General features: G+C 49.8%; 3 protein-coding genes across 5 annotated transcripts; 2 read left to right on the top strand and 1 right to left on the bottom strand.

The window, feature by feature from the left end:
* The first annotated feature begins 216 nt into the window (after positions 1–216).
* LOC123059372 (bifunctional purine biosynthesis protein PurH) lies at positions 217–5,085 on the top strand. Of its 2 annotated transcripts, none has more exons than XM_044481963.1 (12): positions 217–487; positions 582–824; positions 1,321–1,396; positions 1,722–1,818; positions 2,239–2,341; positions 2,446–2,576; positions 2,806–2,983; positions 3,081–3,238; positions 3,493–3,702; positions 3,855–4,202; positions 4,408–4,534; positions 4,617–5,085. In XM_044481963.1, exons 2-12 carry the CDS (start codon positions 632–634, stop codon positions 4,766–4,768), a joined length of 1,773 nt encoding a protein of 590 aa, XP_044337898.1. In that variant the 5' UTR covers positions 217–487; positions 582–631; the 3' UTR covers positions 4,769–5,085. The 2 variants fall into 2 exon arrangements, with proteins under 2 accessions (XP_044337898.1, XP_044337892.1); XM_044481957.1 differs by having other exon boundaries at positions 582–836.
* A 1,088-nt stretch (positions 5,086–6,173) lies between these two features.
* Positions 6,174–9,462, bottom strand: LOC123059349 (uncharacterized). Its single transcript, XM_044481931.1, has 4 exons — positions 9,281–9,462; positions 8,880–9,183; positions 7,209–8,762; positions 6,174–7,010 (listed from the first exon to the last, which is right to left on the bottom strand). The coding sequence occupies exons 2-4, from the start codon at positions 9,145–9,147 to the stop codon at positions 6,547–6,549; spliced, it is 2,286 nt and encodes a 761-aa protein (XP_044337866.1). The 5' UTR covers positions 9,148–9,183; positions 9,281–9,462; the 3' UTR covers positions 6,174–6,546.
* An 84-nt stretch (positions 9,463–9,546) lies between these two features.
* On the top strand, positions 9,547–12,134 carry LOC123059358 (protein IQ-DOMAIN 3). 2 transcript variants are annotated; one of them, XM_044481949.1, is made up of 6 exons: positions 9,547–9,804; positions 9,950–10,057; positions 10,150–10,464; positions 10,541–10,744; positions 10,914–11,033; positions 11,116–12,134. In XM_044481949.1, exons 2-6 carry the CDS (start codon positions 9,971–9,973, stop codon positions 11,950–11,952), a joined length of 1,563 nt encoding a protein of 520 aa, XP_044337884.1. In that variant the 5' UTR covers positions 9,547–9,804; positions 9,950–9,970; the 3' UTR covers positions 11,953–12,134. The 2 variants fall into 2 exon arrangements, with proteins under 2 accessions (XP_044337884.1, XP_044337876.1); XM_044481941.1 differs by having other exon boundaries at positions 10,147–10,464.
* Positions 12,135–12,747: the final 613 nt, after the last annotated feature.

The following is a 12,747-nucleotide window of genomic DNA, read 5'->3' as shown; positions in this document are numbered from 1 at the left end:
GCGACTTCAAAAATTTCAAAATAATATGCGGGCCCAGTCTCTCAAAGGTGCTCATAGAGATAGGATGTGCGTGTGCGTGCTTATAGCGGTGAGAGTTTACGTGTATATATGAGCGCTTGTTTAAAAAAAAGTTACCGAAAATTTGAGGAAAACTAGCGTATAGGGTGTAGGCCCATTAATAGTCGTGGGCCAAGGCCTGTTGTGCGATGCCTCCGGCCACCAACAGCCGAACCGCCCGCCGCCAGCCCGCCACCCCCGCACGCCGCCAGCGCTAGGGCCACAGCTGAGCGACGGCCGGCAGAGGGACCCCTACTCGCCGGCTCACCGCGACGCCTCCGCTCCGCACCACCAGGCCTCGCTAGCGTGCCGCCGTCGGTGCTGACCCTCCTCGTCCGCTGCCCACTCCTCGTCCGTTCCTTCCCCTCGTCTCCGCCGGCGGCGCCAGCCGACCCCGAGGCCCGACAGCAGCTCGGCAGCGACCGGCCAAGTATGTCTTTTTAGTTGACTATATCAGTTTACCGTTTTTTAGTGCAGAAGAATCCGGTTTTCAGTTATCACTGACCGTGCCTCCTTCTCCCCAGGCCGCCCAGTCCTCCTGTCCCGCCTTCCGCGCCGCCAGCCACCAGCGCGCATGGTTTGCGCCGCCATCTCAGTAGCCGGCGGACCTGCCACGTCCCTCTCCCGTCGTCCAGCACTCGGCCTCCACAGCCGTCGCCTGCTCTGGGCTCGCGCGACGAGTCAATATACAATGAGCCGGGTTGCGCCGCGGCTGAGCTCCACCATGGTTGGGGCCCCCACCCCCGACCATGACGAAGCACGCGCAGGTGCGCAGGGAGGTGATGGGATTGGCTTTGATATGATTATCAGTAGGAATTTGGAATAGTCACATTGGATATTACTACTTATCAGATTCGTAGTAGCTTATTCCTCCTACCAGCGGTTTCAATGTAAAATAGGTTGTTGAACTGATGAATGAATATATATGCCAATAATCCATCACTTGATTCTCCTTCCTGCCTGCGTTTTGATATGACAGTAGACTAGTGTAAAAAACGCTCTTATATTATGGGACGGAGGGAGTACTTGCAACCAGCCACTTGGTCTAATTCTTGAGAACGTTTTGTATTGGTTGTTTAGTTCTATCCGGAAATCATCTGTTGTTATGTGCTAATCGATTAATCTTGTTAGAACTCATGTGTTTAAGTATTCAAGTAACATGGGTCCTAAGAGCCGTATATTCTCTTCATTTAACTTTTTCTCGTGCATAACATATAGAAATGCTTGAAGCAATGAACTAATGACAAGTTCCTACATCAACAGGAGTGAAGCAAGCACTCATATCACTGTCGGATAAAACAGACTTGGCCAGTCTTGGAAACGGTCTTCAGAGCTTGGGGTAACTCTTTCGTGCTGTGGGATCCCCATGCATCACCATGGAGAATTATGTTGTACATCAATGCCTACTTCAGGCAGTGCTGATTTATCATATATATTGTCTTTCCCAAATTATGCATTGCTCACAGTAGCCTTCTTGTTAGCAAGTTAATCTCTCCTGGCTGCATGCTTTTATAGGCTGACTGTTGGTGCGAGGGTTAGTGTTAATATTTATGAAGCTTAATATTGTACAGGAAGAAGCATTCTCCAGCTTAGATTTACCAATGCTATTTTTTTTCTCCGTTCTAGTTATGTAGGGTCTTACGGAGATTTTTTTGCGCCTGTAGGTTTTCTATCATCTCCACTGGCGGTACAGCGTCAAGCCTGGAAGCAGCTGGAGTGAATGTTACAAAAGTTGAACAGATTACACATTTTCCTGAAATGGTATAGCTTAATTTATTGTTTAGCTGCTGCTTTCTTGAAATGGTTTTATCCAGGCATGATTTACCATAGTCAATAAAGTAGTTCCTGAATCAAATTTGTTGCAAGTGCTGTAAAATTTCATTAATGAAATGTTTCTGTAGCACGCTATAGTTGATATAGTTGGCAAGTGTGATGTCCATTTGTGTAAAAGGTGCATGTGGGTCTGATATAATCATCATTCTTTATTTCCAGATCTCTTCTCTTTGAAGTCTCTTGAATCCTCACAATAATTGTTGAATAATCGACATACAACCAAATTATTTTTCTCTTGTCATCCCACTTTAGCCTACCTTCTGCTTTGCCTCTGGCTAGTCATTTAGAGGATATTGAGTATATATTTTTCTTTTCATCTCCATTTACATTTCTGTTTTGTGATTGCAGCTTGATGGAAGGGTAAAAACATTGCACCCCAGTATACATGGTGGTATTCTTGCACGAAGAGACCAGGAGCATCATCTTAAAGCATTGAATGAGCATGGCATCGGTGAGAGTCCATTTTTTTAATCTTATATTAGTTGGCCGTTCATGCCATTAAAGAAAAATCTTGTCTTACATTGTCATTTAACTAGGACATTTGTTTGGGCACAGGGACATTTGATGTGGTTGTAGTGAATTTGTATCCATTCTATGATAAGGTCACCTCTGGTGCAATTTCTTTTGAGGATGGCATTGAAAATATTGATATTGGTGGGCCTACATTGATCCGGGCTGCAGCGAAGGTAACTGTGTTTATCATTTGAAAGTACATACTTAGAGGTTGGTTGAAGTTATAAGATGTTTTGGTAGGCTAAAATAGCCTTAAAACGTCTTATAATTTGGGACGGAGGTAGTGTCTGCTTGCTGTTTATTGAAAAACTGTTTTATGTTCATTTATACTCGTGGGGTCAATGTAATAGTTCTGTACAACTGATGTACGGCTTAATATTGATATCTTTGTTAACCTGACAGAATCATAAGGATGTTCTTGTTGTTGTGGATCATCATGATTACCCTGCTCTATTGAAATATCTACAAGAAAAGCAAGCGGACCCGCAGTTCCGCAAGATGCTAGCATGGAAAGCTTTCCAGCATGTTGCTTCTTACGATTCAGCTGTCTCAGAGTGGTTGTGGAAGCAAACGAACAGTGGTATGATCATTCTTTTGGTGAATGGTCCAATACCTATCTGATAGTTTCATCTGCTATTTTTATTGTATATCACATTGTCATGGTCGTATGTATGTAGGAGATACATTTCCCCCAAGTTTTACTGTTCCCCTCTCGATGAAGTCTACACTTCGGTATGGTGAAAATCCTCATCAAAAGGCAGCATTTTACGGTGACAGGAGTCTTTCTCTAGTCAATGCCGGTGGTATTGCAACAGCAGTTCAGCACCATGGAAAGGTTAGGACATCATGCATTTATTTTCCAGTTCGTGCTCCAAGTAAGTGGCCCAAAAATTATTCAAAAATATTCAAAGATCAATCTCTTCTGAGATGGTGCCACGAATTCCATGTCTCTCAAATTTAGTATTTAGTTTGTTCGGTACACATACAACTTGTTTCTGGATATTCCTGCTCCTTGTGAACTCATGCTGTTGAAAAGTTCAGCGATGCTTCTTTAGGGGTTTTCATAACTGGCATCCTTGCTCTTTGCAGGAAATGTCCTATAACAACTACTTGGATGCTGATGCTGCATGGAATTGTGTGTCAGAGTTTGAGAACCCTACTTGTGTTGTGGTTAAGCACACCAATCCGTGTGGCGTTGCATCCCGCCAGGATGTTCTTGAGGCATATAGATTAGCTGTAAAGGCAGATCCTGTGAGTGCATTTGGGGGAATCGTTGCATTCAACACCACAATTGACGAGGTATGCACTAGACTCTGATCTTATGTTTCGCAAGCTCTAACGTTTTTGTAGTTGTGTTGCTCTGCCCATGATATGTTCCTGCATGCTCATTTGAAAATTCCCAATTAGTCGTGAATTGCGAGAGGGGCAACTAATAAATCTACCTTGTGTAGGATCTTGCAAAGGAGATCCGTGAGTTTAGAAGTCCTACAGATGGCGAGACACGGATGTTCTATGAGATCGTGGTGGCACCAGGATACACAGAGAAGGGCCTCGAGGTCCTCAAAAGGAAATCGAAGACGCTGAGGATCCTTGAGGCGAAGAGAAGTGGGAAAAACATGTTGTCGCTCAGGCAGGTTAGTGGTGGTTGGCTAGCTCAAGAGTCGGACGATCTAGCCCCAGAAGACATCACCTTCACGACAGGTTCTGAGAGAGCTCCGACAGACAGCGAGCTCTCGGATGCCAAGTTTGCCTGGCTCTGTGTGAAGCACGTGAAGAGCAATGCCATTGTGATTGCCAAGGTTAGTCTGCATTTCTCAGTGTGCCAAGGAAAAAATAGGGCTGAGTAAATTTCAGTTTGCAACACAACTGTCGCAAGCAAAAAAAATACACCTGCTGCTGTCAGTGTTTGTATTCCACAACTCACAAATCACTGACCTGCCAAGTTTGGTTCGGTGAATGGTTTTGCTGAGTGAATTGACTTGACTGATCCTCTTGTGAGTGCAGGACAATTGCATGCTGGGCATGGGAAGCGGGCAGCCAAACAGGGTGGACAGCCTGAGGATCGCCTTCAGGAAAGCAGGGGAAGCTGCCAAGGGAGCCGCTCTGGCCAGCGACGCCTTCTTCCCATTCGGTGAGAACAAAACAACCCCATTCGATTCGACCAAGTGAGATCTTACAGGCTGGTAAACTGACTTGTGTGAGTGAAACTGCAGCCTGGAAGGACGCCGTGGAGGAGGCGTGCGAGAACGGCATCGGAACGATTGCGCAGCCCGGTGGCAGCATGAGGGACAAGGACGCCGTCGACTGCTGCAACAAGTATGGCGTCTCCCTCCTCTTCACCGGCGTCCGCCACTTCAGGCACTAAGCCTAACTTTGAGTGCTGAAGGTCATCGCCGCTCTACTGTCGGTCCGTCCGCCGTGGAAACTCGCGGATATTTTTCGCAATAAGGCGGACGCAGGTGGGTTTGCGTCCAACTAGGAATAATTGTATGACAGGGGAGAAATCGTTTTGCTATGTTGTATCACATTGCTGAGCCAACAGAGAGTGGGCAATAACTAAGGTCAGAAAACCAGGGCCAACTAAGCAGAAACTGTGTTTGTATTCAGACCTCGACATGAATCAAACTTGTGAGGCCATTCTGACCTTATCAGATGCCAGCACGTGATCTCTGCTTGAAGATTTGTGATCACCAGCGACCTTCAGATGCTGGTTTGTAGAAATATGATAATTCTGTGGATGGGTAAAGGGTGTCAGATGAGGCTGCCTGAGTGTAGCTTCCGGAGAAAGAAGATTTGATCGTTTTTGTCCTTCTGGAATTCAGATGCATATGTTGAAATATAGAAGCATTCTACAGAGAGGAGCACCGCGAAGCAGAATGAGACCTCAATCTACTTGAGGTGCATTTGCAACTGTACAATGTCCTGCTTGTTGTTTGTTTACAACTTGAGCAGTGTCCACATCGCTGGTGCTGAATTTGTGCAACTTGCATGCTGACAGCCTCCCAAAGAGTTGTATCGCATGCTGTTTGTCTAGACCATTTGGCTATGTTAGCTTCTCGGACTCCGGCAGCGGGCTCGGCGGTGCGGCCACGAGCACCCAGCGCCGGCCTGGAGGAGCAGGTCCTGGGCGCCATACCGGTCGCCCTGCGCCCCTGCCACCTGACCGGGGCCAGCACGGAGCTGCAGCTGCCCACCCGAGCCCCCGGCGACGCTCCCGCCCCTGTCCATCTGCGAGCGGCGGAGGGCAATGTTGAGCGTGAACTCCTCGTCCGACGCGGACGAGCTCGAGCCCTCCCTGGCGAGCGCCGTCCAGTCAATGTCGGACTCGCTGCCGGATCCGACCATGGTGGAGGGGTGGGTAGAGGGCCGGGAGAGGAAGGGGAGGAGGCAATGGTGCCGAGAGGGCGAGAGAGTGAGGTTTCACCAAGGTTTTTTTCTTACAAAAGTTGGATATGCCTTTATTACTGTTTTTTTCCTTAATCTCTTCCCGCCTAAAAACAATTATATAATTTTATTACCAATAACCGATCACAATGGTGTTCTCACTACTATTGGAGGAACAATTGCACCCAAAGAATTTAGAATAGACGGATGAGAATTCCGAGTCCACTCCGTTTGAGATGCAACTCATACCTCTAAACAATAAACAAACAGAAGCAAACAATATATATTGTATTTCCTATTCTCTCACCAGGCAGAAATTCATGATCATTTTTCACTATCTTGGTGATGGGTAAACACTACATGGCAGTCAAATGACAAGAGAAACATCAGTTAAAATCATGGTTTCCATATGATGTTCGAGTAATCAGTTGTGCACGCTAGACACTTAGATCTAGATGAAATTTATACAAATGAACACGAAGGTGTCAATGCTGTTGTTGCCACAAAAATGACAGTATGGTACTATAAGAGTCTACCACTACTCTCTATACAGAACGCATCATACAGATGAGAGAACACATTGACATTGACTAGACGACATGAATGTCAACACAGTTCAATATAAGCTGGTTCGGTACCCACTTGTCCATCAAATGCAACAGTTGGGCCGCCGCCCAGAGTCTTGTCAGCTTCTTTAGTTTCCTATAATCCGCTGGTTTGGCTGCAATCGCACCTTCCGCGGTTTCCTCAGCTAATGGTTCAGCAGCAGCTAAATTTTCTAGCCTCCCCAACAGGCATTTCAACTGTTGACCCCTCGATTCCCTGGAGCGTGTACTCATCCCCCACAGACTGTTTTGGTACATATCGAGTAAAAGCTTGAGCTCTCAGGTCCTTAGGCATGCTAGTTTCTTCTCGAGACTCATCCGTATTATCAACTTCCATGGTATCTTCCGAGGCCTCGACAACACCATGTACACACACAAGTTTGTGTTTTAGGGTGTCATCTACAATTCCAGTTTGCATGGTATCTGAGAGAACATCAGGTGACTCTTCATTTCTGCCTCCGGCATGTAAAGCACGCTCGGTATTGCCTTCATCTTGTCCTGCAAGCTTGACCATCTCAGTGTGTTCAACTGATGGATTCCTTACAGTTTCACCTTTGTCAGCTTTGTCGACGATGTCAATTTGTGCAGAATCCAGTGCAACTCCAGACACCCTACAAGCTATAATAAGAAAACACATACAAAAGGTACTGTAAGCAACTAAGCATATTTAGCTCACTGGATTTTACTCCTTCCGTTCGGAATTACTTGTCGCAGAAATGAATGTATCTAGACGTATTTTAGTTCTAGATACATCCATTTCCGAGACAAGTAATTCCGAACGGAGGGAGTACAAATTTAAGAGAAAGAAATGTTCACCAGGAGTCTCCATGCCTTCAGGGCGTAACTTGGGATAATTCAATTCAGTCGTTCTTAGAGAAAATGGCATATTCGCAAGACGAAAACTTCGAAGTGAAGGTCCAAAAGAGCCAAAGTTGCCAGCAACACTGAAAGCCCTTTCAGCATCGACACGTTTCCTGAAGACAACTTTAGCAGTATTTGTGTTCTTGTGCACTTCAGTCTCGGTTTCTTTTAGTGGTCCATAGCGACTGAACATCCTAATAAAATCCATTTCTGAAGGAAGAGCAATTGACTTGCCAAAGCACAAAACAAGTGCAGTGGGGTTTACATCGTGGACCATCTTCTCGTCAACGTGGATAATTGATCTTTTTATCACTTCTACCTTTCTGTTAACACCCAACGTTTCAGGCTGCATATCACATACAGGGGAAGAACGATCTGATGAAGGTGCACATGTTCGTCGCGTCTGTCTCTGCCTACGTATCGGCCTTGTTTTGCCACTTGCCCCTTTGAGGCTATGAGTCGAGACAGTATGTAAACTCAGTCCAGACCAGTAGGCGTCCTGCATATGGTCCGTTGTTTCTTCCTTAGGGCAAGGCAAAAATTTCCACTCTTCACTCCTGTCCCCTTCAGTTTTTCCAATCATGCTCATTTCAGTAGAAGCTGCCATCCCAGATAATAAGTCCTTGGTGTCCACACCATGGCGCCTCTGCACACGCCTTCTTTTTGCCGGCTTCTTCACAGAGATGTCAACTTCACCACACTCTGTTTCACCAATGTTGTTATGAACTATCGGTTCATTCTGAGGCTTCACAATGGGCCTTCCCTCTGTCAACTCTATGTCATCGTCAGGCTTTCGCTTACGAGGTCTTCCCCTACCTCTTTTGGGCTTCACACTAGGCTGCACTTCATTGGTAACAGTTGTGTCGATGCTATCCTCTGCCCATGCACTGCCAGATTGAAATGATGCAATTTCACCGTATCCCTTAGACCGATAGAAAGACATAAGTTGAGAGCAAGCAATCACTAAATCCTGCAGAACACCTCCTTGGCAAGGGGACAGAGCCAGCGACTTCATATAATGAAGAAGGTGTTCTGGACTGAAATATTGCAATATCTCAGCCTGGCTAACCTTAGAGCAAGCAACTCCAGCCTTGAGCCCAGAATTCCCACGCAGATAACACATGCCATTCTCAGAGAGGTATTCTGGGAGACAAGAGCAACTCGCGGCCGTCAATATCCGCGTTGAGAGTTCTTGAAGCGCATAATTAACTGCATTGGTGAAGGCATCAGAATTGCCTTGTTTCTCCATCTCTAGACAGTTGTCCATGAAAGGCTTCAACTGGGATTCCAGACACCACGCAAAAGAGCCGTCACCAAAAAATGCTACCAGATGGTGGCCCTCTTTCTGATGCTTCAATGCCAGCTCAGATGCATCCGAAGGATCGAAAATTGCACCAGGCCACCAGGGACGACCTTGCAATTTAGCCCAGACAAGATCAGAAACTCGAAACCCATCTTTATCAAGGGGAGGAAGACGGTATCTAACACGCTGACCATCTTCGTTCGATCCTGCAAGATCACAAAAACTGATTAGTCAGTGATGACATACAAGTCGAAGGATGAAGGGCGCGGAACCAACACGCAGTAGATCAAGCTAACCAGAGTCTGGTGTCAGAGTATGCTTACCGGCTTCAGCATCGTGTGGAGGTACGGCAGGATCAGAAATCTCCGCCGTGTCGGCGGCAATATTCTGTGTCTGCGCCAGGCTACTACCCTCCTCCTCCTCCTCCTCCTCGCCCTGCAACCCACCAGATTCCGCCATCATGGCGTCAAAATCTGCCTCGCCGAAACTCCCCTGCGCCATCGCCTCCCCGTCCGTGGCGGCATCCACCGGCGGCAGCTCGTCCCGCCCCTCCGGGTTCACCCCTCCCTCCACCCCCGAAAGCCAGATCATCGCGGCGAACCAACCGCCGGCGCCACCTACTCGAATCTGTGGAATTGGGGCGGAGATGTCAGTTGGCGCACATTAATTAAAGCCTCGAAATCCCCAATCGATCTCGCCGCCGCGGGAGGGGAGGGCGAGGTACCTCAGGCACCGGCCGGCGGGAGCGGGGGGCCGGGGGAGGGAGCGAGCGCGAGCTCCTGCGCGTCGGCCGGGCGGGCGGAGACGGAGGCTCTAGGGTTTGGCCTCCGGGTGGCTTCGGCCTCTGAGGCTGCGCGCGCGCGGGCGATTTGGGTGGTGATATCGGCGAGCTCGGGTAGGGACCGATTGGGAGGAGGAGACGGGGTGGGAAGTGGCCGAAAGGCCGGGCTATATGGGCTGGACTAACGGGCCTGCCGAGGGGTGGGCCGTGAGGTTGGTTCGTGGGCTGGTTTTGCTTAACTTGGCCGTGGGGCGTGTGCGCGTTTATCACGGCGGAGTGTGAGGCGCGGTGGGACTGAAATGTAGGGACAGGAACAGACGCCAGCCAGCCAGTGGGTCCGCGACGGCCTGACGGGGAGTGGACGTGCGTCAAGGCGGTTCGCCGTCGTTGACGAGGTTGCAGGCGGACGTGTCCGACTCCGGCGCTATCGACGGCATAGAAGGCGAGCCGGCAGAAGACAGAAGAAGGTGATCTCTTTCTCTTGTGTTGACATTTTTGTTTTGCTTGATCTGTGGCAATGTAGATTGGAATGATGCTAGCTTTGCTGCCGTAAACATCATTCGATTTCCACTTGTTCTTGATGATTTTTGCATCTTGTCATCTCATCGATAGGTGAAGAACGCAGAGGGGGCAATGGGGAAGAAGGTGAGGTGGTTCGACGCCGTGCACAGGATCCTGAGCCCGTCGGAACCTGATCGCGACGAGAAGGAAGACAAGCAGGTAACTGAAACCGTGCAATTCTCCCGTCTTCATCGAATTCCAGTCGACGCAAATGACCGATCCGCATCGATCGATGTTCTCGATCCAAGAAGCCGGCCGAGAGACCGACGAGCAAATCGAGCTTCAAGAAGCTATGGCAGTTCGGCAAGTCCAGCACGTCCACTTCTTCTTCCTCCGCGGCGCATCAGCAGCCTCCTCCGCAGCCCGATCAGCAGGATGCTGCGGAGGCCAAATCCACCGGAACGACGAGCGAGCAGAACAATGGTGGGTTCCAAGTCGCAGCGCTCGCCGCACCGGTGGCGCAGCAGCCGGCAGAGGCTACGGCCGTCGTCACGCCAAGAGCGCCCGCGCGGTCAAGGGAGGAGCTTGCCGCCGTCAGGATTCAGACGGCTTGCAGGGGCTACCTGGTAATTGCATGATCACATTTCGATCTAGCATATGTCTAACATGTTGAAAACTTGGAAACATTTTATTCACGTTCAGGTAAGGAAGGGGTACAAGGCGAGAGCACAGGCTCGGCTGATGTCGCTGCTGGAGGGGGTCGCCGTGAAGCGCCAGACGGAGGATGCGCTGTACAGCATGCAGATGATGACGAGGGTTCAGACCCAGATATACGCCAGGAGGGTCAACAAGGACAAGGCTCTCAAGAGTCAGGTCCAGCCCAAGCAAGGGCCTGACAAAACCAAGGTGCGAAGCATCATCTCATCTGCTCCGATCATCTATCGTACTAGTTCGTAACGATTCTTGTTCATATGGTACGACGATCACGACTTGCCGATCGATCGATCGATGTCTGAAAATTCTCCGGTATGCTAGCTGAACCTGACCGGTGTGCTGCTGACATTATTGAGCGCAGACTGGTGAAGTCTGGGATCACACTCACCAGTCCAAGGAGCAGATCGAGGCCACGCTCGCGACGAAGCAGGAGGCTGCGTCGAGGCGGCAGAAGGCCCTGTCATACGCCTTCTCTCACCAGGTAGCCATCGGGTCTACGTTGTGGATGGCACTGTCGCTCGACGTGTTCATGTCCTCTGCTGAACTCACTCTGTCTGGCGCAGTGGAGGAACAAGAGCCCCTCTTCTTCATCTTCCTCTGGGAGAGGGAGAGTGACACCCACGCTGTCGCACCCTCCGACGTTCATGGACCCCGGCTGCCCCAACTGGGGCTGGAGCTGGGCGGAGCGCTGTCTGGCGGCGTCCAGGCCGTGGGAGAGCCAGACCGCGCCGCCGGACGTCAAGGACCGCGCTGCTCCGGCCAAGAGCGTCGGCCGGGCCGCCAGCCCGAGGGTGTCCATCTCGGTTCATATTCCCACCACGCCGACGGGCAGGTCCGCTCGGCCGGCCGGCCGGTCGTCGCCGTCGACCCCGACGCAGTCGCGGTCCCCCTCGGCGCTGGGGAAGACGGTCGCGTCGCCCCGGCGGGCTCCGAGCCCGAGGGGTAGCCCGTTCAACAAGTCGGGAAGCATGCTGTCGGAGCGCCCGCGGAGCAGCCAGGAGCACATGGGGGCAAGCAGTGGCGGCGGTGGCGACGAGAAGGAGGCCTCGCTGCGGCGGACGACGAGCTTGCGGTCGGGGGAGCAGCCGAGGAAGCTGAGCCTGGGAACGAGAGAGGTGGACGCAGGCGAGACGGGCGACGCGCCGGTGACGCCCAGCTACATGCAGGCGACCAAGTCCGTGAAGGCCAAGGCCCGGTGCGCGAGCCCCGCGGCGGCCGACAAGGCCGAGCTCCCCGAAAGGGCGCCTCTCGTGTCCTCGCCGTCGATGAAGAGGCGCCCGTCGCCGGAGTTCGCGGACAAACAAGGGGTGTCGTCGCCGAGGACGCCAAGGACGCCGAGCACGCCGGGCAAGGCGAAGCCGGAGATCAGGATGAAGCGGCCTCCCAGCCCCAGGCTCTAGCTCGCCGGGCTTGCGTATATCCGCAGTGGCAGCACGATAACTGTGTGAGATTTTCTTATTTTGTTGCCTAGTTTCGAATTTGTAATCTAGCGTTTTTGGTCTTTTTTGTTTTCGAATTTGTAGATTAGGGTGTTCGGTACAAATTTATCTTTTGAGTTGGCTAACGCTGGTCTAAAGACTCTTTCCACCTTTGTGAATGTATTATTTAAAATGCATGATCTTTTAGATGATGATTTTAAATGCAAGCTTGTGAGTGGATTTTTGTGCCAAACGTGCATGGATCCGCTGTCCACGTTAGATGTGTCTGCCGAGTTTTCTTGATTAATCGAAGTATAGTATTATACTGCTATATTTCGCCATATTTTCTCTCAATGGATAGTTTTTTTTCGGGCTCAACACTTATATTACTCATTCAAAGTATCATTACAATCTTCAGCAACTATCTCCAAAACTTCTGGAGGACCTGACCCTAACCACGTCATAGTCCTATTATTAATACGACCAAAAGCAACTAACTTGTCGCTTGCTTTATTTTGCGAACGAGCGACATGAGTAATACTCCCTCCATTTCACAACGTAGTGCTTCCTCTATCCCCGTGCTTCAATTTTGACCGTAAATTTAACTACCAAGACCGATTGCGGCGGGAGCAAAAGTTATATCAGTGAATTCGTATTCGAAAAAAGTTTTTAATTATGTAACTTTTTCTCCCGCCGCAGTCGGTCTCGTTTGTTAAATTTATGGTCAAAGTTCGACCTCGGGAACCGCGGGCGCACTATATTTTGGAATGGAGAGAG

This window comes from Triticum aestivum, chromosome 1A (assembly GCF_018294505.1).
Source record: "Triticum aestivum cultivar Chinese Spring chromosome 1A, IWGSC CS RefSeq v2.1, whole genome shotgun sequence".
NCBI lineage: Eukaryota > Viridiplantae > Streptophyta > Magnoliopsida > Poales > Poaceae > Triticum > Triticum aestivum.
This window is presented reverse-complemented; position numbering and strand designations above follow the sequence as displayed.